We start from the raw sequence: 26,680 nt of genomic DNA, 5'->3' as shown, positions 1-26,680 counted from the left end.
CTCACAGCAAATGTTCCTAGCAGACATGTAAAATAATGGCAGTATTATCATTAGCTATACGAGCCTTAAAACGGAAACAACCCAAACTCCATCAAGAGAGTAAATACTGGCTGAGTGCAGTGGCTGACACCAGTAATCCCACACTTTAGGAGGCCAAGACAGGAGGATTTCTTGAGGCCAAGAGTTCAAAACCAGCCTGGGTGATATAATGAGACTCCATCTCTACATGAAAAATAAGAATAGCTGAGCACAATGGCACATGCCTATAGTACTGTCTACTCAGGAGGCTGAGGCAGGAGGCTTGCTTAAGCCCAGGAGTTCAAGCCTGCAATGAGCTATGATCACACCACTGCACTCCAGCCTAGGTAGCAGAGTAAGACCCTGTTTCTAAAAAATAAATAATTTAAAAGACAGAAGAGTAGGTACTTTTAATTGTGTGATACCCAAACTAGAACACTATTCTGCAATGAAAATAAACATCATGGCTGAATCTCACAACTATAATAGTGAATAAAAGAAACAAGTCACAAAATAATTCATACAGATGATTCTGTTTTCATAAAGCTCAAAGAAGAAAAAGTTCAAACTAAACAATATATTGCCTGTTGATATAAATATAGACAGCAGAAGCTCTAACAAAAATCTTAAAATAATTACCTCCGAATTTGGGATACAGGTTACATCCAGGAGAGAGGTAGGAGGATGCAATCTGGAAGGGGCAGAGTCGTAGTTCGCAACCTGAATGGTGATTATCCAGGTGTTAGCTATATATGTCTTCTGAAAAGTATGCATGTGTTCTAAATGCTCTTCTGTATGCAAGATATATTAATCAATAAGGATTTCTATCTCAAAGAAATAGAAAATGAAAAACACAAAAATAAACACAATCAAAAGTTGGTTCTGTGAAAAGATTAATACAATGGATAAATCTTAAGTCAGACTGATCGAGAAAAAACATACATTATCAATATCAAGAGAACATTACAGATCCTACAAATATTAAAAAATAATAAGGAAATCTTATGAAAAAAACTTTATCTTATTTTATTTATTTATTTATTTAGAGACGAAGTCTCACTCTGTTGCCCAAGCTAGAGTGCAGTGGCATGATCTTGGCTCACTGCAACCTCCGCCTCCTGGTTTCAGGCGATTCTCCTGCCTCAGCCTCCCGAGTAGCCAAGACTACAGGCACATGCCACCATGCCCGGCTAATTTTTGTATTTTTAGTAGAGATAGGGTTTCACCATGTTGGCCAGGCTGGTCTTGAACTCCTGACCTCGAGATCCGCCCACCTCGGCCTCCCAAAGTGCTGGGATTACAGGCGTGAGCCACCCCGCCTGGCCAAAAAAAACTTTATATCAAAAACTTGATAGTTTAGATGAGACAAATTCCTTCAAGGCCACAAACCACCAAAGCTTGCTCAAGAAGAAAACAGTTATCTGAATATACCTATAATTATAAAAAAAAAAATGAATTTGTAGCCGGGCGTGGTAGCTCATGCCTCTAATTCCAGCACTTTGAGAGGCTGAGGCTGGTAAGATCACCTGACGTCAGGAGTCTGAGACCACCCTGGCCAACATGGTGAAACCCTGTCTCTACTAAAAACACAAAAATTAGCTGGGCATAGTGGTGTTTGCCTGTAATCCCACTTACTCAGGAGGCTGAAGCAGGAGAATTGCTTAAACCCAGGAGGCAGAGGTTGTGGTGAGCCAAGATCGCGCCATTGTACTCCAGCTTGGGCAACAAGAGCGAAACTCCATCTCCGTCTCAAAAAAAAAAAAAAAAAAAAAAAAAAAAGGATTTGTAGTTCAAAACTTCCCCTCAAAGAAAATGCTAGGCCCAGATGTCTTCACTGATGAACTCTACAAAACATTTAAGAAATAATGCTAGTCCTATATAAATTTCAGAAAACAGAAAAGGAGGAAACACTTCCCAACTCATTTTATGAGGCCAGCATAACCCTGACGTCAAAACCAGACACAAACAGTGTAAGTGAAGAAAACTACAAACAATTATGACACATAAACATAGATGCAAAATAATAAAGTATGAGCAAAAATAAATAGAAGCATATCAAACGAATGACTGATCATTATCAAGTGGGGTTTACACAGGTAATGGAAAGGCTGGTTCAATATCTGCAAATTGGCTAGGCATGGTGGCTCACACCTGTAATCCCAGCACTTTGTGAGACTGAGGCAGGTGGATCACCTGAGGTCAGGGGAGTTTGAGACCAGCCTGACCAACATGGAGAAACCCCATCTCTACTAAAAAAAATGCACACACACACACACACACACACACAAATATTAGCTGGGCATGGTGGCAGGTGCCTATAATCCCAGCTACTCAGGATGCTGAGGTGGGAGAAACACTTGAACTTGGGAGGTGGAGCTTGCAGTGAGCTGAGATTGTGCCACTGCACTCCAGCCTGGGCAACAGAGTGAGATTCCGTCTCAAAAAAAAAAAAAAAAAAAAAAAAAGAAAGAAAAAGAAAAATCTGCAAATTAACTAGCTATGGTAGCTCACACCTGTAATCCCAGAACTTTGGGAGGCTGAGATGGAGGATCACTTGAGGCCAGAAGTTCAAGACCAGCCTGGGCAACACAACAAGACCTCATCTTTACAAAAAATTTAAAAAATAGCTGGGCATGGTGGTACATGCCTGTAGTCCCAGCTACTCTGGAGGCTAAGGCAGGAGGATCACTTGAGCACAGGAGTTTGAAGCCACAATGAGCTATGACCACACCACTGCACTCCAGCCTGGGGAACAGAATGAGACTCCATCTCTAAATATAATAATAATTATTTAATTAATTTAAAAATAAAGGAGAAGCAGCATGATTATATTGATTGATGCAGAAAAAGCATTCACGACATTCAGCATCAATTCTTGATAAAAACTCAAAAAACTAAGATTAAAAGGAATAATCCTCAACCATTGTCAGGCCACCAATGGAAAACTCTACAAATAAAAAATTATACTTAATGATGAGAAAGTGAGTACTTTTGCCCTAAAATCAGGAATAAAGCAAAGAAGTCATTCTCACTATGCCTATTCAACACAATACTCAAGATCCTAGCCAGTAAAAAATGGCAAAAAGAGGCCGGGCATGGTGGCTCACGCCTATAATCCCAGCACTTTGGGAGACCGAGGCAGGCGGATCACCTGAGGTCAGGAGTTTGAGACCAGCCTGATGAACATGGAGAAACCCTGTCTCTACTAAAAATACAAAAAAAAAAAAAATTAGCTGGGCATCATGGTGCATACCTGTAATCCCAGCTACTTGGGAGGCTGAGGCAGAAGAATCACTTGACCTCAGGAGATGGAGGTTGCGGTGAGCCAAGGTCATGCCATTGCACTCCAGCCTGGGCAACAAGAGTGAAACTCCTCAAAAAAAAAAAAAAAAAAAAAAAAAAAAAGGCAAAAAGAGAAGTAAAAGACATCCAGATTGGAAAGGAAGAAATAAAACTGTCTTTTTTACAACTACATGATTGTTTATATAGGAAATGCCAAGCTATCTACAAAAAAGTTACAAGTATTAATATGTACACTTAGAAAGGTCCCAGGATACAAGATCAATATACAAAAATCAATGGCATTTCTATAAGATAGTACTGGCCAATGGGAAATTGAAATTAAACAAAATACCATTTATAGTATCTTATAAGAACATAAAATGCAGATATGAATTAAACAAAATGTGAAAGACTTATGCATTCAAAACTATAAAACATTGAGATAAAATTTAAGAAGATCTAAATAGAGATACATGCTATTCATTAATTGGAAGACTCAATACTGTCAGTATATCAATGATCCACAGATTCAGTGTAATCCCATACAAAAATCCCTGAGGGCTTTTGTGTACAAATTCACAAGCTGATTCTAAGATTTATATAAAAATACCAAGGACCTAGAATTAGGAAAGGAAGAGCAAAGTTGGAAAATTCATACTTCTTGATTTGAACACTTAACATTAGGCTACAGTAATTAAACAGTGTATTACTGATGTATAGACAGACGCATCTCTGTTCAACTGTTTGGTTTTTTTTGAGACAGGGTCTTGCTGTACCCCAGGCTGGAGTGGCAGTGGCGTGATCACGGCTCACTGCAGCCTCGTCCTCTCGTGCTCAAGCAATCCTCCTACCTCAACCTCCCAAGTAGTGGAGACTACAAGTGCATGCCATCATGCTTGGCAAATTTTTAAAATATTTTGTAGAGACAGGGGCTCACTATGTTGCCTAGGCTAGTCTCAAGCTCCCAGGCTCAACTGATCCTCCCACCTCAGCCTCCCAAAGTGCTGGGATTACAAATGTGAGTCGTTGTGCCTGGCCATTCAAAGGTTATCAGCAACGATGGCAAAGTAAGTCAACAACAACAACAAAAACAAAAACAGTGTTTTCAAAAATGCTGCGCTGGAAAAATTGGATATACATATGCAAAAAAACCCCTGACCCTCACCTCATGTCAGATTTACAAACTTAACTCATTCTTCTTCATAGGTCTAAATTTAAGAGCTAAAATTATAAATCTTCTGAAAGAAGACATAGGAGAAAATCTCCATTGCTCTGAGTCAGAGATTTGTTAGATAGGATACAAAAAGCATGAACCATAAAAGAACTTGATAAACTGGGCCTTATCAAAATTAAAAACGTCTACTCTACACAGCACAGTTGGAAAAAAAGAAGCCATAACCTGGGAGTACATAGTTAAAGGACTTGCATCAAGAATATAGAAAGAACCAGCCGGATGCAGTAGCTCACGCCTGTAATCCCAGCACTCCGGGAGGCTGAGGAGGGTGGATCACCTGAGGTCAGGAGTTTGAGACCAGCCTGGCCAACATGGCGAAACCAAAATACTAAAAATACAAAAATTAGCTGGGCATGGTGGCGTGTGCCTGTAACCCCAGCTACTCGGGAGGCTGAGGCAGGAGACTTGCTTGAACCCAGGAGGCGAGGTTGCAGTGAGCCAAGATTGCACCACTGCACTCCAGTCTGGGGAACAGAGCGAGACTCCATCTCAAAAAAATATATAAAGAACCTTACAATTTAATAGCAAAGAAAAATGGCAAAAGATTACAACAAATACTTCCATAAAGAAGATATAAAGAAGATATAAAGATGGCAAATAAGGGCTCAACAATATTCATCATTAGAGAAACACAAAATTAAATCACAATGAGATCCTCCTATACACCTACTAGAAAAAAAGGACTAACACTAACAACACCAAGTGCTTGCAAGAAGCTCGCGTACATTGCTAGTGGAAAAAAAACGTGCTATAGCCACGTTGGAAAACAGTTTAGCAGTGTTTGATGAAGTATTCCGCCCTGGGAATAATGTTCTCTCAAGTTTATTTTTGAATAAATAAAGAGATAATATAAAAAACAAGAGTTGAGTGGGAGGAAGGTACTGAAAAGATGAGGACTCTGAAAACAGGTGGTATCAAGTCAGATTTGTAAGAGTCTGAGAAGGAATAAGAAGAGAAAATAGAAAACAGTGTGAGGTTTACAGTGTTTACCACAAATAAGAGCAGGCAAGAACATGGTGGGTACCAGGCTGGGTAGAGCAAAGGTCACTAGCAAAGTTTTGTTGCCTATACCAACTCCAAAAAATAATGTATGATAATTTCCTTGAGTCTAAAAAATAAAAGACTCCAACTTTCAGCCTGAAAGGGCCCACAGTATGCCCAGTAAAGAGGAAATGCTGACATCTATTAATACATCTACCATGGTGAAAATACAAAAGGCCAAGAAGGTGGGAGAGTAAGTCTTAAAAGCTTCCAGAAAGGTGGTGGGAGAGGAATGAGAAGAGGCTTGGCACTTCTCACTAACAAGCCAGGAGGCTGGAAGGTAGAAATGGGATCTCAGAACAAGAGTGGCCACAATCTATCTGAACGCCAAGCAAAGAACGCAGAGACTGTAACTGGCGGCCAGGCAGAGGCCTCATTTGGACATGACAACAGTTCCGCTCATCAGAGCCTAGGCATGTCCACAAGTCCGGGGCTCTCAGAAGAGCTCCTGAGCTCATCCCAGAGGCCAAGCTGTCACCAACCAACCTGGTCTCCTTTCCCCGGCCTGACTCACCTGGCCTGTCCTCACCTGCACAGGTCCGTACCGGGGTCCCTCCATCTGCCATCCAGGACTCTTCTCCTGGTCCCAACCTGAAGATCACATCTGGCTTCGCAACTAGATACCCTGTTCAGGGGACATGACATAGGACTTCGTTATTAACGCTGAGGAATTCCAGAACCTAGGCCCACCCCTGCAGGCTGAAGGTGGCACGGCCTCGGGGATGGCCCCAAGCACACAGCTATCTGCCCCTCAGTACAGAACATTCACATAGCAAGCAAGGGCACCAATATGCTCTCCAGAGTCCAACGGGGACTACGAATACTGCACAGTGGGTTGTAACCCAAACTCACTGAGGGTGGTAACCCACACTCATTGTTCCCAGGCCCCGGAGCTTGGAGCAGCTGAGAAAGAAACACAGTACTGGGGGCATTCTGCATCACCCCGTGGCGCGGTCCCTCACCCACGGACACCAGGTGGCTGTAGTTCTCAAGCATGACATCCCTGTAGAGGTTCTTCTGGGCAGAGTCCAGTTGCTGCCACTCCTCCAGGGTGAAGTCCACAAACACGTCCTTGAAGGTCAATGATTCCTGTAATGGCACATTCCTCTTTAGCATGCCAGGACCAGCCTGGGGCACCGGGACATGGCACCTCACGCACATGGAGGGCTTACTCTGTGCCCTCTAGGAGAAACTTGACAGATGAAGAGTGTGAGGCGCACAGAGCCTAAGTAACTAGCCCAGGTCACACAGCCAGGAATGAGGGAGTCGAATCCATGTGGTCTGGCTCCCGCATCCACACTGGCCTTTGCTTTTTTTTTTTTTTTTTTGAGATTGAGTCTTGCTCTGTCACCCAGGCTGGAGTGCAGTGGCGTAATCTCGGCTCACTGCAACCTCTGCCTCCCGGGTTCAAGCAATTCTCCTGCTTCAGCCTCCAGAGTTGCTGGGACTACAGGAGCCCACCACCATGCCCGGCTAATTTTTGTATTTTTAGTACAGACGGGGTTTCACCATGTTGGCCAGGCTGGTCTCGAACCCCTGACCTTGTGATCTGCCCACCTTGGCCTCCCAAAGTGCTGGGATTACAGGCGTGAGCCATCGTGCCTGGCCTGGCCTTTCTTATATAATTGTTCTTATGCCAGTCACTCGTCAGTTTGGCATAGTATATTACATAGAGTATCTATATGACTAAAATCATTTTGAACTTTATAGGAGAAACAGACAGGGTATGAGAAATATCTCACCCTGGAAATTCATTCATTCAACACATGTTTACTGAATAGAGGCCAGGCTGGTAAGTCCTGTGAAGTAAAGACTGATACAAAACTACACCTCTTGAACTCAAGGAGCTTCAGTTTAGTGGAGGGAGAAAAGCGGCACTTACACACTCATAGATGAAACCAAGGCAGCGAGGAAGCCTGCCTCACAGGGACAGTGACAGATGTAGGACAGGGTCCGGGTGGTCCACAAAGGAGGAAGTCAGTCCTGCCTGGGGCTGACAGAGCAGGCTTTGCAGGGGACACAGAGCTACAACGAACAGTTCTAAACATAGCTAATCAATCATGACAAACCGTTCTAACCTTCGCTCATCAATCATGAAACAAAAACAGGAAGCCAGAGGTCTGTGGCCCGGGCAGCTGACTGAGGCAAAAGGGGAAAGGTCTGTGCTTGGCCTTGTCACCACCAAACAAGAACTCACTTCTACGAGGGCCCCAATTCCTCGCAAAGACTAATAACCCACCTGTTTCTGCTCCAGATCCCATCCTGTCACACCCACACTTGGTGGCCTTCAATTCAAGCCACTCGTTGTACCCGTAAGGCCCAAATCAGCCACAGTGGCACTAGTTTACCCAGCTGTGCAGGAGAGGGGACAGGAAAGCCAGCCTGCCAGAGGGCGGTGACAGGCAGGTTTCTCCAGCAGGAGGGCTTCTCAGAGCAATCCAGGAGCTGTTAGCCCAACCTGCCCCTCCCTCGTGAGAGCTCCACTGCCAGGGAACAAAACCACACTGCTGAGTGCTAGGATGAAACAAATGTTGCTTGGAAGCTCTAACCTGTTCCATAGACCAATATCTCTTGTAATGGTCCCAGTGGCATGGCTTCCAGGGTCCCAGCAAAAGATGTGCCCAGTTACATATCACTGAGTGACAATGTGCCCAGAAAACCCCAATCCATGGCTTCCTACCAGCCAGTCAGAGTTTACTCAGTCCTCCAGTCCAGATGCAGTTTGTTTACCAATCCAGAGTCATTTTTATCTGGAGTAATGTCACCTGGTTTGATATTGTGAAATACATATTTGGTTTTTGTCCTGTCTCCTGGCAAAAGCTCCTGCAACCCTTGGAATAAACTCTGAAGTGATCCAAGTCTCTTTTATATGCTAATGAGATGACTGGTGACTGGCTGCCCCTAGGTAGCTTCCAGATGGGAGCTGGTCACCAGAAAACCAGACAGGATTAGAGGGTTGAGAATTTCATCTCCATCCTCAAAACTCCTGGGAGGGGAGAGAAGATGAAGGCTGAGTTGACTACCAAGGGCCAATGATGATCATGCCTCTGTGATGAAGCCTCCATAAAAACCCCACTGTGGCTGGGTGTGGTGGCTGGCTCCTGTGATCCCAGCACTATGGGTGGCTGAGGAGGGAGGATCACTTGAGGTCAGGAGGTTGGGCCTGCAGTGAGCCAAGATTGCACCACTGCTCTCCAGCCTGGGGGACAGAGCAAGACCTTGTTTGTCAATTAAACTCTTTATTGCAATTCCGTGGTCTCCGTGAATTGGTTTTGACTATGCAGTGGGTGGGAATAACCCATTGGCTGGTTACAGTAAAAATATCTTAAATCAGCCAGGCACAGTGGCTCACACCTGTAATCCCAGCACTTTGGGAGTCTGAGGCGGGCGTATCGCTTGAGGTCAGGAGTTCAAGACCAGCCTGGTCAACATGGTGAAACCCTGTCTCTACTAAAAATACAAAAATTAGCCAGGTGTGGTGGTACACGCCTGTAATCCCAGCTACTCGGGAGGCTGAGGCAAGAGAATCACTTGTACCCGGGAGGCAGAGGTTGCAGTAAGCCGAGATCATGCCACTGTACTCCAGCCCTCCAGTCTGGGTGATAGAGTGAGACTCTGTCTCAAAAAAAAATATATATATATATATATATGTGTGTGTGTGTGTGTGTGTATATATATGTATATATAATCTATGCAGAAAAGATAACATTAGGAAAATCTGGTGGATTAGTCCATTCTCATGCTGCTAATAAAGACATACCTGAGACTGGCTAATTTATAAAGGAAAGTGGTTTAACTGACTCAGTTCAGCATGGCTGAGGAGGCCTCAGAAAATTTACAATCATGGCGGAAGGCGAAGGGGAAGCAAGACACCTTCTTTACAAGGCGGCAGGAAGGAGATGTGCAAGCAGGGGAAATGCCAGAAGCTTATAAAACCATCAGATCTCATGAGACTCACTTATTATCACGAGAACAGCATGGGGGGAACCGCCCCCATGACTCATTACCTTCATCTGGTCCCGCCCTTAACACGTGGGGATTACAATTCAAGATGAGATTTTGGGTGGCGACACAGCCAAACAATATCTTCTGGCTAGGTATTTATGGAGGAAAAAATCTCAATAAAACTGAATTACCCATCTCACTCTGAACCCACAAATAAATTACAAAGGGATGAGAGATTTAAAAAAAAAAAAAAACTAGGACTCTCTCTGTCATCCGGGCTGGAGTGCAGTGGCACGATTATGGCTCACTGCAGCCTCAAGCTCCCGGGCTCAAGCGATCCTCCTGGACTCAAGTGATCCTCCTGCCTCAGCCCCGCAAAGTATTTGGGACTCCAGGTACAGGCCACCTCACCCAGCTAATTTTTGTATTTTCTGTAGAAATGAGGTTTCACCATGTTGCCAGGCTGGTCTTGAACTTCTGAGCTCAAATGATCCACCCGTGTCAGCCTCCCAAAGTGCTGGGATTACTAGTGTGAGCCACCGCACCCAGCCTTAGAGATTTAAATGTGTACAAGATAACCGTAAAACAGATCAAAGTTTTTATAATTTTGTAGTGGCTAAAAGCCTTTTAAAAAAAAAAAAAAGTCTAACTCTGTTGCCCAGGCTAGAGTGCAGTGGTGTGATCTCAGCTCACTGCAACCTCTGCCTCCCGGGTTCAAGTGATTCTCCTGCCTCAGCCTCCCAAGTAGCTAGGACTACAGGTACCCACCACCACACCCAACTAATTTTTGTATTTTTAGTAGAGATGGGGTTTCACCATGTTGGCCAGGCTGGTCTCAAACTCCTGACCTCAAGTGATCCACCCGCCTCGGCATCCCAAAGTGCTAGGATTATAGGCATGAGCCACTGCTCCCAGCTGGCTAACAGCCTTTCTGAGCAATCCCCAAATTCAGAAGACATACAATCACAGACTGATCAACATGACTGCCTAGACATTAGAAATTTCTAAATAGCAGAATGAATTTTTTGTTTGTTTGTTTTTGGAAACAGGGTCTCACTCTTGTTGCCCAGGCTGGAATGCAGTTCACAGATCACTGCAGCTTCAACCTCCTGGGCTCAAGCAATCCTCCCACCTCAGCTTCCCTAGTAGCTGGAACTATAGGCACGCACCACCACACTCAGCTAATTTTTGTATTTTTTTGTAGAGATAAGGTTTTGCCGTGTATCCCAGGCTGGTCTCAAACTCCCAAGCTTAAGCAATCCTCCTGCCTCAGCCTTCCAAGTGGTGGGATTACAGGCATGAGCCACAGCACTTGGCCAAAAATTATAATATTATGAAACATCAATATCAAAGTGAGAAAAGTATTTGAAATATACAAAACAATGGGCTAATCTCCTTTATACACTAAAATTCTAACAAATCATTTTGAAAAAGACCACAACCTAACATATAACTGAACAAATATAAAATAAATATATAACTTATCATGTATTCCTTTCATATTCTTAAATGCTGAAAAGGTTGATAATACTTAGTACAGTCAAGTATGTGGAAAAAACACCAAAGAAGTTATAAACTATTTACAGCATTTTGGGGAGGAACAATTAGTTAATATATATCAAATTTTACATTGCAAATACCGTTTAACAAAGCAATGACCTTTCTAGGATTTTACCCTACACCTTTAACACATCAATAAGAAAAGAACAGCCCAACAGTATGAATAAAATACTCATAGCAACAGAAATGTTAGAGGCCTAGAAACACAAAAAGATTATAAACCTCACTAAAATTCACATATATGCTCATTAAACAATAAGATACTGTCTTTTATCCATAAGAGTCACTGCTGATGAAGAGTATTAGAAATTAAATACTCTCATATAAAGGATTATTGATACATAATTTGACTGTACCTATTACAGGTATTTGTTTCTTACTTTAACCAGCAGTTGCATTTACAGGACCCTATCCTAGTGAAATATTTATGTGTACATAAGGATGTCCAAGGCAGTCCTATTCATATTAGCAAAAAGTAGAAGAAAGCCCTAAAAGGCCTGGCACACTGGCTCACGCCTGTAATCTCAGCACTTCGGGAGACCAAGGCAGATGGATCGCTTGAGCTCAGGAGTTTGAGACCAGCCTGGGCAACATGGAGAAACCCCATCTCTATAAAAATAAAAAAGGGCTGGGCGCAGTGGCTCATGCCTATAATCCTAGTACTTTGGCAGGCTGAGGCAGGCGGATCACGAGGTCAAGAGATCGAGACCATCCTGGCCAACATGGGAAACCCTGTCTCTACTAAGAATACAAAAGTTAGCTGGGCGTGGTGGCGTGCACCTGTAGTCCCAGCTACTCGGGAGGCTAAGGCAGAAGAATCACTTGAACCTACGAGGTGGAGGTTGCAGTGAGCCAAGATCGTGCCACTGCACTCCAGCCTGGCAACAGCGAGACTCTGTCTCAAAAAAAAAAAAAAAGTTAGCCGGGCATGGTGGTTTGTGCCTGTAGTCCCAGCTACTCAGGAGGCTGAAGTGGAAGAACTCCATGAGCCATGAGCCATGAGCCCAGGAGGCTGATGTTGCAGTGAACCGAGATCGTGCCACTGCACTTCAGCCTGGGCAACAGAGTGAGACCCTGTCTCAAAAAAAAAAAAAAAAAAAAAAGAAAAAGAAAAAGAAAGCAAGCTCTAAATGTACTGTGTTCCTGGGAACCCCCAAATGGTAGAACAACAGCTGTATTACCAGGTGACATTGCTTATGAGAAAAATAACCCCTGATTGGCAAATAATCTGCATATGGACTAGGACGAGAGAGTAGTTAAATAAATTGTTCCATCTATACTCTGGAACTGTCATGATAAAAATTGACTCACACAGGATGGGTGCGGTGGCTCATGCCTATAATCCTAGCACTTTGGGAGGCTGAGGCAGAGATCAGGAGTTTGAGACCAGCCTGGCCAACATGGCAAAACCCCATCTCTACTAAAAATACAAAAATTAGCTGGGTGTGGTGGCGCGAGCCTATAATCCCAGCTACTCGGGAGACTGAGAAAGGAGAATCTCTTGAACCCGGGAGGTGGAGGTTGCAGTGAGCCGGGATCGCACCACTGTACTCCAGCCTGCAGAGCAAGACTTCATCTCAAAAACAAAAACAAACAAACAAACAAACAAAATTGACTCACACATAAGGATGCCTGGGATACTTTTGTCTAAATGAAAAAACAAACAAAAACAGCAAATTTCAGAAAAGCATAGTAGGAGCATATTTTCATTAAAAACAACCCATGCAAAATGTTGTGGTTTTGTATCTATATAAAAACAAAAAATATCTGAAAAGCAAACAGTTAGTAGAAGAGGACTGAGACTGGGTTCATTTGTTGGAATACAACAAAAAGGGAAGAATAAAAATCAGCCCTGTTTTCCTGGCTTGAAAACTGGAAAAAGTAAATATCCTTTCAAATAGCATCACATTTTTTTCTTCTAAATTGCCTGCCTTATCTTTTTGACTCCTTTCTACCACATTTTTTTTTTGTTTTTTAAATCATTGTTCATATTACATACATAAATCCTCTGTGTATTATATGCATAGAAGGTATTTTCTCTCAGCTTCAAATATGTCTTCTGACTCTACAGGTTTTTAACATTTTAATGCAGTCTAACCTGACAATATTTCCCTTTATGATTTCTGGGTTTTCCATCTTCATTAAAAATGTTTCTTGCAGGGCCAGGCACGGCGGTTTACGCCTGTAATCCCAACACTTTGGGAGATTGAGGCGGGCAGTTCAGTTGAGGTCAGGAATTCAGGATCAGCCTGGCCAACAGGGTGAAACCCCGTCTCTACTAAAAATATGAAAATTAGCCAGGCATGGTGGTGCACACCTGTAGTCTGAGCTACTTGGGAGGCTGAGGTGGGAGAATTGCTTGAACTCGGGAGGTGGAGGTTGCAGTGAGCTAAGATCGCACCACTGCACTCCAGCCTGGGCCACAGAGGGAGACTGCATCTCAAAAACAAACAAACAAACAAACAAACAAACAAAAACGTTTCTTGCACTGCACAAAGTTATCCATATATCCTCCTAAATTTTTACCCAATTTTTCAACTATATATTTAGGTCTTCAACCAATCTAGAATTCACTTTTATATGATATAGGAGTCTTTGTTTCCATACAGACACTCAGCTGTGTCACCACCATTCAGTAACCACTTTTTCCACATAACTGAAATGCCATTTTTATAATCTTGACTCGCAGAATCCTATATAAGCAATAAAAGAAAATCCAGAAGTCACAAAAGATTGTGAAATTAGACCACATTAACAAAATGTAAGTGTCCACTCCCCAAACTTAATAAGACAAGTCAAAGCTAATGAAGTATGAAAAAATATTTGCAACATATATGATAGAGATCTTATTTACTTGAGTTAACATAAAGAGCTAGCATCCAGCAATCAAATTAATTCCACACCCAAGAGAAAAGGAGGCAAATTACTAGAATAAATAATTGAAATAAAGAAGTACAAATGGTGGTTAAAAAAATGAAAAGAAGACTGGGCACAGTGGCTCACACCTGTAATCTCACCATACTGGAAGGCCAGGGTGGTAGAATTGCTTGAATTCAGGCATTGGAGAACAGCCTGGTCAACACAGTAAGACTCCAACTCTACAAAAAATTGAAAAATTAGCCAGGTGTGGTGGCATGTACCTGTATTCCCAGCTACTTGGGAGGCTGAGGTGGGAGGATTGCTTGAGCCTGGGAGGTTGAGGCTGCAGTGAGCCATGACCACACCACTGCACTCCAGCCTGGGCAACACAACAATACTCTGTCTCAAAAAACAAATAGCCCAGTGCAATGGTCCCACCTGTAATCCAGCACTTTGGGAGGCCAAGGCAGGTAGATCACTTGAGCTCAGGAGTTAGAGACCAGCCTGGGCAACATGGCAAAATCCTGTCTCTACAAAAAATACAAAAATTAGCCAGGTGTGGTGGCGCACGCCTGTGGTCCCAGCTATTCAGGAGACTGAGGCAGGAGGATCACCTGAGCCTAGGAGGTCGAAGCTGCAGTGAGCTGTGATCATGCCACTATACTGTAGCCTGGGTGACAGACTGAGACCCTGTCTCCAAAAAACAAAGAAACAAAAAATATGAAAAGACACTAATTTCAGGAAATGTGAGTTAAAATGCGCCACTCTTTTATCCTGCATCATGGCAAAAATCAAAGCATTAGATAATGCACTGTGATTGCCCACTTATGGGAAAAGGCATACACTGCCGCTAGGAGTACACATCAATATATTCTATTTGGAGGGCAATTTGACAGTTCTGAATCAAAATTCATGATGCACATGAATCTGACCTAGAAATCTCACATCTGACATACTCACATGCAGGCCAACGGAATGTACTGTACATTGCTATGCTGTTTATAGCAGCAAAAGACTAGAAATACCCTGAATGTTCATCACTAGGAGAAAGGTGAATAAATATTGGTGTTCCCATGCAATGAAATACTAAGCAGCTGCTTTTGCAAACAAGGTAGACCATTGGTTTTAAATACTGGATACTTCTCTCCCCTAGGGGATATTTGGCAATGACTAGAGACACTTTGGTTGCCAAAACTGGAGGAGGGATTCTACTGGCACCTAGCAGAGAGAGGCCAGGGACTCTGCTATACATACAATGCACAGGAAAGCAGTCACAACAAATAATGATCAGAACCACAATAACAATAGTGCTGCACTAAGAAACCCTAGGGACAACTAAATACAAGTAAAGTGGAATGATCATGAAGACAAGACCAAAAGGACCAGAATGAGCTCTAATGTGTTAGAGAAAAAGCGTGTGAGAGCAAGAGCTAGCACATACAGGAGTGAACAAAAAGACTCATACATCCTGGCTGGGCCCTGTGGCTCACGCCTGTAATCCCAGCACTTTGGGAGGCTGAGGCGGGTGGATCACGAGGTCAGGAGATTGAGACCATCCTGGTTAACACGGTGAAATCCCGTCTCTAGTAAAAATACAAAAAATTAACCGGGTGTGGTTGCAGGCGCCTGTAGTCCCAGCTACTCGGGAGGCTGAGGCAGGAGAATGGCGTGAACACGGGAGGTGGAGCTTGCGGTGAGCCGAGATTGCACCACTGCGCTCCAGCCTGGGCAACAGAGCAAGATTCTGTCAAAAAAAAAAAAAAAAAGATTCATACATCCATACGGATAAGCATACATATTCTCTGAAAGACTGTACCAAAAAATGAAGGAATCTTGAGGATGGGAAAATTATTTTTTGCCTTTTCTTGAACAAAGCTTTCATTTGAATTTTTACTATGTGTATGCACTACTTTTAAATGTTCAATTTATTAATGCTCTATTCAGAATATTTTTACATTTTAACATCCATGTTCTTAAGGGAAACTGGTCTATAATTTTCTTTTTTGTAGTATCTTCCTCAAATTTCAGGTTAAGTGGCTTCACAAAATGAACTGGGTACCTTTTCGTCTTTAATAGCCTGGAAAATTGGAACACAGAAATTATCTGGTCTTTACATTTAGTGAAAGGAGTAATTATGAAGGATTTCGGATGGCAAATTTAAGTCTCAGTACCTTTTAGTCAAAACCTGACTACCAGGTATAACCTCCATAAACGCTGGTACTACAGAGCAAGCAGATACAGAGAAAGTTGTTCATGAGGCACTGTTTACAACAGTAAAAAGAAATTAGGCTAGGCATGGTGGCTCACGCCTGTAATCCCGACACTTTGGGAGGCCGAGGTGGATGCATCACCTGAGGTCAGGAGTTCGAGACCGGACTGACCAACATGGAGAAACCTCGTCTCTACTAAAAATACAAAATTAGCTGTGCGTGGTGGCACATGCCTGTAATTCCAGCTACTCGGTTGGCTGAGGCAGGAGAATCGCTTGAACCTGGGAGGCAGAGGTTGCAGTGAGCCGAGATCGCACCATTGCACTCTAGCCTAGGCAACAAGAGTGAAACTCCATCACACACACACACACACACACACACACAGAAATTAAAAACCTAAATATCTGTGAATAGAAAAAAGTTACATGATATATCCATACTATGAAATAGGAATTAAAACAATCTTTATATATTAACAAGGAACACCACCCAGGATATAATCAGGTTCAAAAAGCAAGATAGGTATGTGAATATGATGCCATTTGTGTAAAAGCATAAAAAACAATACATATGTATATGTTTTTAGTTCATTAAACTGACATAAATGCATCTACCTCACAGTTTCAACCAACTGTTAACAGTGGACATCTCTAAGGAGGAATGTGGTACCAGGGGGAGAAGAAATAGAAACTTTATTGGCTACTAGTTTCTTCTATGTACATTAAAACATTATACACAAACATATTCTCTTAAACACAGTAAAAAAGACTAAGTGATCTAGAAGTGAAGAAAGAGGAAAAAGCAAGATGAATCTATGTATTTAAACAATTCTTCTCTGAGAAGAAGAAAAGATGAGGTACAGTTTCTGGAAGAACAAGTAGAGAGAGGTATCTTTTTCTGTTTTTACTCTCTCCTGCTGAGGGGAAGGATTAGAGAAACCAGAGGCTGACTAAGTGATCTAGAAGTGAAGAAAGAGGAAAAAGCAAGATGAATCTATGTATTTAAACAATTCTTCTCTGAGAAGAAGAAAAGATGAGGTACAGTTTCTGGAAGAACAAGTAGAGAGAGGTATCTTTTTCTGTTTTTACTCTCTCCTGCTGAGGGGAAGGATTAGAGAAACCAGAGGCTGAGGACAAGTTGAACAGAAAACAGCCAGCGAAGAGTGGATAATTGGTATTTTCAAGTGTATTATATAGATTCCAAACTTTGCCTCAATTTCATTGGAAAAAAAGTAGGGGTACATTAGAACTCACCTGGGACATGGCCATCTCGTTGTGCTCTGGCAAAGGATGGAGATCTATAAAGACAGAATTAGAAAGGTTGAGTTCAGTGGGTATAGACATAAGATCATCACCACCACCCTAATAATAATTACCTTTGCACCCTGGGAAGAATGATCTAAAAATAAGGCCTGGTAGCTTCAGCCTATTTCCCATGGGATGCTACTAAGATCATGTGGGTTTTGCACATGAAACTTTGTCTCGCTACTAAGATCATGTGGGTTTTACACATGAAACTGTCTTGCTACTAAGATCATGTGGGTTTTACACATGAAACTGTCTTGCTACTAAGATCATGTGGGTTTTGCACGTGAAACTGTCTTGCTACTAAGATCATGTGGGTTTTGCACATGAAACTTTGTCTCCCTTACTGGACAGATGTATGACTTGTGTCCAAGGTCATCTAAATGTCAGAAACCAGTAACAACTTAACATCTCCTTTACCTCAAGAGTTCTATTCCTAGCACAAAGACGCAAAATGTTACTGTTGTCATTTCCACTAAAAAAATGTGCCTATAATCCCTGCATGTGGGGAGGCTGAAGGAGAGGATTGATTGGGGCCAGGAGTTCAAGACCAGCCTGGGCAACATAGCAAGGCCTTGTCTCTACAAAACTAAAAATTAAAAAAATTAGCTGGCGTGGTGGTGCATGCCTGTAGTCCCAGCTACTCAAAAGGCTGAGGTGGGAGGGTCTCTTGAGCTGAGGAGTGCAAGGTTAGTGAGCCATGATCACGTTCCTGCACTCCAGCCTGTGTGAAAACGTCAGAGCCTGGCTCAAAAATAAACAAAAAACTTGGAAGCAACTAAATGTGCAGCAAAGGGGACTCAGTAAAAAAATATGAAACGTGCAAAACAAGCATACTACACAGGCTTTAAAGATGGTTTCTGAACTTCGTTTTCAGTTCCTGGGTGTTTAAAAGGAGGTTCCGGCAAAGCAACTGCAGTGTGATCTCATTTTTGTTAAGCAATATGTACAGATATGAAGTCTCAAACAGCATTTATTCTTTTTTTTTTTTTTTTTGAGACACAGTTTTGCTCTTTTTGCCCAGGCTAGAGTGCAGTGGCATGATCTTGGCTCACTGCAACCTCCACCTCCTGGGTTCAAGCGATTCTCCTGCCTCAGCATCCCAAGTAGCTGGGATTATAGGCATGCACCAACATGCCCAGCTAATTATTTTTGTATTTTTAGTAGAGACAGGGTTTCATCATGTTGGTCAGGCTGGTCTCAAACTCCTGACCTCAGGTGATCCACCCGCCTTGGCCTCTCAAAGTGCTGGGATTACAGGCGTAAGTCACCGCACCTGATCTCAAACAGCATTTATTCAAATGCTGACATTGGTTACATTGATTGGTGATTTTAATTTCCTTGTTTATTTGCATTTTTGACAATGAAAATTAATTACTAATGAAACAAAAATTAAAAATTATTAAAAATCAATTCTTATCAAACAGAGTCCTAGAGGTGAAAAGACCCTCTGCAAGTGTGTATGAGTAGGATCTCTTGATGTGGTTTGGAGGAAGGAGCCCAACACGGGCTCAAAGGGCTGCAGGGGAGGAGAGGTGTGAGGCTGGGTGGGTAACAGCCCAGCACTGTCAGTTCTGTGAGGGGTTGAAAACCACTGTGCCTGCTCCCCTGCACCCTCTTTAACTGGCCTGGGCCTCTTTAACTGGCCACCTACCCCGTTCCCACCCCCACCACTTCCTCCTTTCCCACGATTTGCATTTTGATTGCCATGCTCCCCCTTCTTTGGCAGTTTTTCAAAAGAAAGTTCCAGCAAGGAGCTTCTGTGCAGAGTAAGCATTTCTTACTTCAGCAATCACTGTGATACCATCAGGACAACAGGGTTCAGCTCCGTGTAGGTTAACAAGTCATGTCCTCAGACCTAGTTTCATTAAGCTTCCAAACAAGGCAGCAGAGCTGGATGACAGCGTACCTAGAGACTACTCTGAAATTCTATAAACTAAAAACATATTTTCTGCACTTTGGTCAGGATGAAGGGACACTCGCATTTCCCCTGGAAGCAGGTGCCTGGTTGATGATGTGGGGCTCACTCAAATTCAGAAAAAGCCAATGGCAAGAGAAGGAAGCGTGGGGGTGCACAAATAGGTGTGCTAGGAGAGGCCAATCCTCTGTGGCTGGCTGTGATCCTTTCCAGCCTCATCCTGCCTTTGCAGCCACTACAGCAGGGCACCTGCCCCATGGTGGGGGTACCCATGCCTCCATTCACCTGTGACTTTCACCTGCCCCTCCTCCAGTAGGAATCAAACTACACTGTCATATGGTCCTCGATGGCACCTGGAAGTTGAGCCAGATTTGCTCTGTCTCAGCTGAAGTGAGGGACAAAGGTCACTAAGGATCCAGCTCTTCTAGGACCTGCTGTCCTGTGAGCCTCCTTTCTCTGCCTTGAGGATCTGGGTCTGGACTCTGGGCTGAGGCTTCTCCTCCAACTCGCCTCAGCTCAGCGTACCTCTCTTATGTCCAAGGCGGCAGGACCAAGGGATTCAGAGACAAACACACCCCAGCTGGGGCCATCACTATAGCACCAGATCTCTGCCTGTGACCCAGGGAACTCACCTCCTCCTGGGGCCTCAGCCTAAGTCTTCTGAGACTAAGTGAGGAAGCCGGGGCACAGATAAACTGGAGTCTGAAGTCGGTGAGCAGTGGTCTCAGGTCTGCACTCTGACCCTGGACACAATGACCACAGGAGATTCAATTAGCAACACCTATGCCCCCTTCCATGCAGTGAAGTTGAGTAAAATCCAAAGGTTTTTACCCAACAGAAGAGGGGTAATGCCTCATTCTACCTTTAAGAGTTGACATTCATGCACAACTCAGTTATCCTCAGTGAGCGAAACCCTGCCTTTCTGAGTGGGGCTTTGGAACCAACTGATTGACTGCTGTGCCACTTTCATTCACTGAAGAAATGAGTGCCTTCCATGAGCCGGTTCTCCGTACTGCAAATCCATCAGTGAACAAAATTTCAAATTCCCAGTTCCAGATTTCTAGTCTGGAAGAAGAGACACACAGGAAATAATAAACATGATAAACAAAGTACAGGAAAAGAAAAAGAAAAAGGCTCCCTCAGGTTTGCTACCTACGTGACTTTGGACAGGCTGCCAAGTCACACTGTGCCGTTTTCTCTCTATAGCAGGAAAATAATCATCGTAACACCTCACAGGGCTCCTATTAATGTGAAACATTTGCAAGAGTGCCTGGCAATTACCAGGGGGTGAGGATACAGGTGCTGAGTGACTCAATCAATTAGTCACTCATTGGCCCCAAACCTCGCCCCCAACACTCACGCCCACCGCCCGTGTCACTCAACCCCCACAAGGGCGCTCACCCGTGGCCCCATGACCCCACGGCCCCGTAAACTCCCGTCATTCCTCCCGTCCCCCACATTCCCCTATCGAAACCATCACCACCCCGCTCCCGCTTACTTCACTGCCAAGAGCCTGAAACCTCAGGGGCGGAAGACCACAGCCAGTGTGAACGAAGCACCACCCTCCGGGTCAGCCGAGCATTTCCGCTTCCTACCGCCCCCTGGGAACGCGAGGTCAAAGCAATGCGCACGCGCAGTGACTTGAAGGCGGGGCAACAAAGGCTACGGCCGATATGGTGCTCCTCGGCCCGCGCTTCAATGGTTATGACAGTGTTAACTCTAAGGGGAGAAGTAATGTGTGACCATTTCCAACGGTGAGTCGTACAAAAGGCTCGGGGAGGCGTACCTGGGCGGAGACAGGCGAGAGAACTCCGCGCGGGCTTTCCAGTGACCAGGTCCCCGCCAGCTCCGAAGCCGAAATGCCTTCTTCCACTTCATTATCTTGCAGTGGACGTGAGGTGTTCCCACCCCTCTGTCCCCAAGGCCACTGTTTCTGTCTTCCGCTCCTGGGAATAAGAAAAAGAGTCGCGCCTCTGACATCAGTGGCAGCTCCGGAGCGCGGCCCTCTAGGGTCCAGGCAGGCCACACGGAGCGGGGCCCCAGGCCTCGCTCGGAGCGTCCTAAGAGCAAGAGGTCTGGCCCAGTCGGGGAAGTGGCCTGGAAGAGGGGCCTTGGAGCCGGGCTACAAAGCCAGCAACCTCCCGAAGTGAGGGAAGAAAGCCTCATTCTGATTGTTCTCTACCCAATGGAGGGGCTCCGGTTCCTAGGATCTTACACACGCTGGGAGAATCTGGGTTTTACTTTTTAGCGGAGAGGTGTTTTCTCTGAGAATGCCAGCCAGTGGTAACATAGCCTGCTAAAAAGGCCTGTAGTGGCCTTGAGGAAAGTTTCCTGTTTCCTGTCTGGGTCTGGGAGAAAGAGACCAAGAGTGTTCTCCATGCTTACTATGCCTGCCTGGTCACCAAGCAGGCCTCCTTGGGTCAAGTATGACAGAGTCTCCCTCAGGTACACAGCAAACCCTTATGTGCTGGAGCCAGCTGGTGCCACCTGGTGCAAGACACTGTTCATAGATGTGTCCAAGACATTTGTGGAATCTACCAGACACGTATTTAATTTCCATTTGAACATGAGTCTTTTTCCTCTTTCTCTTTCTCCTGTCAGGTTAACTTGCATTCCCCAGATAGTTTGGATGAGTTACAACCCAAATCTGCAAACTCAATACAGCCAGACCCTGGGAAGTGACCCTCTCCAAGCCTCCTGTACAAGTCCCAGGAAAAGAGCCTGTTTTCCCTTGGACACGTGAGCAGTGAATTACTGCTCATTCAGAATTACATGTCATGTGTTACTGATGGCCAGGTTTAGATACTAACCTATTTATTTCTAGAGGAGAGGTGATTTGATAACCTTTTCAGATATCACTATCACTAGGCGGAAAAGGGTTAATACTGTGACAGTGTCCTGAGGACAGTAGAGAAACTGCAAACTGCAGAAGCACCTCATCTATGGCCCTGGCCAGCATCTCTCCATATCCTGATTCTGTAAGATCAAGTGTTTATGCAGAAAGAGAAGGGACTGATGATTTGAATGTGACCAGATGTATGGCACACCCTTATTGCCATGCCAGCATTTGCTATTCATGATGTTAGTATTCAAAAATCAAGAAACACTCTGCATGGGCCATTGGTGTCTACTAATCCATTGGAAGAAAAGACTGGAATCCACCACTTACTAGCTCCTTGGGCCTCAGTCCCCTCTTTTCTGCCATAACTAAGGACCACCTAATCTAGATGGCTGCTGTTATTGTTCAAAGGAACATCTTTAGAGCCTCAAGCCCAGGAATAGTCCATGGCAGGTACCTGGTAAATGTTAGTTTTCATTGTCCTCTCCCAACACTATGAAGCATGCAGCACTCTCTGCAACTGTCCCTGTGGATTTCCATAGGCAGGAGAGCATCTAGTGTTGAGTGGAGCTGGTATTCTCAGAAACGAAGCCCCTTTCCTCATTTTGTGCCAATCTCTTCAGTCATTTTTACCCTAGTAGTATAGGGCTTTGTCAAAGTCACTGTCATCTAATGTTAACAGTTGTTTTTGCCAGATGACTTTTCAAAAAGTGACTGTTAATGTGATAAAAATACTGCATGTAGCCAATTTTTTTTTTTTTTTTTTTGAGACGGAGTTATTGCTCTTGTTGCGCAGGCTAGAGTGCAGCGGCGTGATCTTGGCTCACTGCAACCTCTGCTTCCCAGGTTCAAGTAATTCTCCTGCCTCAGCCTCCCAAGTGGCTGGGATTACAGGCACATGCCACCATGCCCAGCTAATTTTTTTGTATTTTTAGTAGAGACAGGGTTTCACTATATGTTGACCAGGCTGGTCTTGAACTCCTGACCTCAGGTGATCCTCCTGCCTCAGCCCCCCAAAGTGCTGGGATTACAGGTGTGAGCCACTGTGCCCAGTCAAATATTTTCTTACATATTTATTTTAGAGACAGGATGCCATTATGTTGCCCAGTCTGGAATGCAGTGGCTAATTAGAGGCATGATCATAGCATACTATGACCTCGGCTCAAAGGACCCTGCAACCTTAGCCTCCTGAGTAGCTGGGACAAGTGTGCACCACCACAGCTGACTAATTTTTAAATTTTTTGTAGAGATAGGGTCTGGCTATGTTGCCCAGGCTGGTCTGGAATTCCTGGACTCAAGGCCTCTTCCTGCCCTCAGCCTTCCAAAGTGTTAGGATTACAGGGTGAATAACCACACCCAGCCAGTGTGAATTTTCTAATGCTGAGTAAGTTGTGATCCAGAAGTAAATGTATCTGCAAGCTGATTTAAATTGTAGATTTTCTTCTCATTGTGTATTTTCTGATGTTGAATAAAGTCTGAGTATTAACTAAAGTTTTTCCTTCTTCTTAAATATGTAAGAATTGTCCTCAAAATCTCTATTCTTGAGCACAGTAGTAAAAATATTTTTACATACATTGTATTTCAAGGGTTCTGCATAAGCAACTTTGTTTTATTGTGACTAAATTTATTTGGGAATTTTATCAAATATACTGAGATGTTCTCATTCCTTTTGTGAAAATGGTCTGGTTTAAAAACCACTGCCTTCAAATGAAAACCACTAGGTTTCTTATGCTTGCCTCGTCTTTTCTCTGTTTTTCTTTCATTTTTTAAAAATACATGTCTTTGGCCAGGCGCAGTGGCTCAAGCCTGTAATCCCAGCACTTTGAGAGGCCGAGACGGGCGGATCACAAGGTCAAGAGATCGAGACCATCCTGGCTAACCCAGTGAAACCCCGTCTCTACTTAAAAAATACAAAAAAACTAGCCGGGCGAGGTGGCGGGCGCCTGTAGTCCCAGCTATTCGGGAGGCTGAGGCAGGAGAATGGCGTAAACCCGGGAGGCGGAGCTTGCAGTGAGCTGAGATCCGGCCACTGCACTCCAGCCTGGGCAACAGAGCGTGACTCCGTCTCAAAAAAAAAAAAAAAAAAAGTCTTTATTTTTTTAAACCTAAAACAGTGGGTTTTTAAAATGTGATATATGTATGCATTGTGTAATGATTACCACAATCAACTAATACATCCATCCCCACCCATACTGTACCTTAGATCTGCAGAACTTGTTCATCTTAGAATGTTTCTACCTTTTAGGTCGGGCATGGTGGCTCAACGTCTGTAATCCTAGCACTTTGGGAGGCCAGGGTGGGTGGATTTCCAGAGCTCAGGAGTTCTAGACCAGCCTGGGGAACATAGTGAAACCCTGTCACTACTAAAAATACAGAAAATTAGCCGGGTGTGGTGGCGCGCTCCTGTAGTCCCAGCTACTTGGGAGGCAGAGGCATGAGAATCATTTGAGCCTGGGAGGCAGAGGTTACAGTGAGCTGAGATCGCGCCACTGCACTCCAGCCTGGGCGACAGAGCAAGACTGTCTCCCCGCCCCAAAAAAGAATGTTTTTATTTTTTGACCAACATCTCCCCATTTCCTGCCTCCCACTCCTGCATCCCCAGTCCTTGGTAACCACTGTTGTACTCTCTGTTTCTATGAGTTCAACTTTTTAAGATTTCACCTTTAAGTGAGATCATGCAGTATTTGTCAATCTGTGTGTAGTTTATTTCATTTAGCATACTATCTTCCAGGTTCCTTTTTCCCTCTGTGTCTCAAGTCCACCTTTGCATTGTTACTCTCTTTTCTGAAATGAAAATGGTGTTGTGGCTACTACGCATGAGTATCCTAGCTAGATACCAACTATGGGCTTTGTAGTATCTGGATTAGCTGTAATGTACATGTGAATGGTGACTAGTAAAAAATATATAATAGGAAAAATGATGCACTTTGAAAGCAAGAATACAAGTATAAATAAGCCCCCTAAGAAGGTTGGACATCATCTATATAAAGGAAAATAAACTGTACTCCTTAGTGAAGACTTAATACTGTAAAACCCAAATTGTCCCTAAGCCTAATCGATAGATTTAAGGCAATTTAACCAATATGCTAAATGGGATCGGGGCCTATAGTACAATTATACTTCATTTTAATTGGCAGAAAAAAAATATATGAACAACTAAGAGTATTTGGTGGATAGAGGTAACATGGGAAGACTCATCTTACAAGATATTAGAGGGCATTATAAACTAAAGTAAATAATGTGGCATAGAGCAGAATTAAAGAGATCACTGAAACAAAAAAAATCCAGAATCAGAATATATGGAATGTGGAGTCCTAATAAGTAAGCAATAAGAAGGAAGGGGCCGCAGGTGAGAGAGAACAGTTGTTCTATAGATGGCTAATTGCAAACAACCTGCTGGCACACATCCTGTTCCCAAATCCCTTGTTTTGCACATAGCCTTTCCAGCGCAACCTTATAAAACTTAAAACCTCCAGCCCCTGCCTCTCAGACAGGCTTTTCTCTGCTGTACTGCCCATTGAACCCTTGCAATGTATCTTCATACTTTCTCTGATAAATCCGCCTTTCTTTACCTATGACTGTTTTGGCAGAATTCCTTTACTGTCCACAATACCATCCCCACCCAGTTACACCCAAGACATGGAAGACTAAATGTCTGACGTTTAGCTTAAGAAGTATGAAAAAATAAGTTGAGAGGGGCCAAGCATGGTGGCTCGTGCCTATAATCCCAACACTTTGGGAGGCTGAGGTGGGAGGATGACTTGAACCTAGGAGTTTGAGACCAGCCTGGGCAACACAGTAAGACTCATCACTACCAAAAAAAAAAAAAATTCTGGGCATGGTGGTGTGTTCCTGTAGTCCCAGCTACTTAGGAAGCTAAGGTGGAAGAGTCACTTGAGCCCCAGAGGTTGAGGCTGCAGTGAGGCATGATCATGCCACTACACTCCAGCCTGGGCAACAGGGCGAGACCCTGCTGCAAAACAAAAATTATAAACCTACTTAATGCTAAGTTATAATGGTTGACAAAAATGTCAGTAGAAAGCAGAGTTCCAACATATATCCATGTATGTATGGAAAATGAAATATAAAGGTATTTTAAGTTTGTGAAAATTAATAGGATTGATGTGATGTAAATCTGTAAGGAAAAAATCCTGAACCCCTACATATTATATATAATGACAAACTCCAAGTGGATTAAAATTAAATATGAAAAATAATAAAATATAAAATATATGGGCTGGGTGCGGTGGCTCACGCCTATAATCCCAGCACTTTGAGAGGCCAAGATTGAGACCAACCTGGCCAACATGGTGAACCCCTGTCTCTACTAAAAATACAAAAATTAGCTGGGCGTGGTGGCACGTGCCTGTAGTCTCAGCTACTCGGGAAGCTGAGGCAGGAGAATCGCTTGAACCCAGGAGGTGGAGGTTGCAGTGAGCTGAGATGATGCCACTACAATCCAGCCTGGTG

The 26,680-nt window shown here is 43.8% G+C and overlaps 1 protein-coding gene and 1 long non-coding RNA gene across 11 annotated transcripts in view; one reads left to right on the top strand and one right to left on the bottom strand.

Moving 5' to 3' along the window:
* Positions 1 to 20,958, bottom strand: part of ZNF674 (zinc finger protein 674) — a 41,655-nt gene extending 20,697 nt beyond the window's left edge. For 2 of the 10 annotated variants that reach the window (XM_073013762.1, XM_073013764.1), the window contains exons 1-6: positions 20,870 to 20,958; positions 20,234 to 20,436; positions 20,004 to 20,114; positions 17,403 to 17,446; positions 6,538 to 6,664; positions 6,090 to 6,200 (exon numbers count right to left, since the gene is read on the bottom strand). In XM_073013762.1, the coding sequence (XP_072869863.1) occupies positions 6,090 to 6,200; positions 6,538 to 6,664; positions 17,403 to 17,417 (253 nt within the window). In that variant the 5' untranslated portion in view covers positions 17,418 to 17,446; positions 20,004 to 20,114; positions 20,234 to 20,436; positions 20,870 to 20,958. Of the gene's footprint in view, positions 1 to 657; positions 739 to 6,089; positions 6,201 to 6,537; positions 6,665 to 6,747; positions 15,518 to 15,546; positions 15,684 to 17,402; positions 17,447 to 20,003; positions 20,115 to 20,233; positions 20,437 to 20,869 lie in introns of those variants that run through there. The other 8 variants (XM_073013765.1, XM_073013766.1, XM_073013767.1 and 5 more) reach the window with 7 other exon arrangements.
* On the top strand, positions 20,887 to 23,939 carry LOC119622005 (uncharacterized). Its single transcript, XR_005238611.2, has 2 exons — positions 20,887 to 21,125; positions 21,973 to 23,939. It is a non-coding gene; the product is annotated as an uncharacterized lncRNA (long non-coding RNA).
* Positions 23,940 to 26,680: the final 2,741 nt, after the last annotated feature.

The sequence above is a fragment of the Chlorocebus sabaeus genome, chromosome X, assembly GCF_047675955.1.
Source record: "Chlorocebus sabaeus isolate Y175 chromosome X, mChlSab1.0.hap1, whole genome shotgun sequence".
Classification (NCBI taxonomy): domain Eukaryota; kingdom Metazoa; phylum Chordata; class Mammalia; order Primates; family Cercopithecidae; genus Chlorocebus; species Chlorocebus sabaeus.
This window is presented reverse-complemented; position numbering and strand designations above follow the sequence as displayed.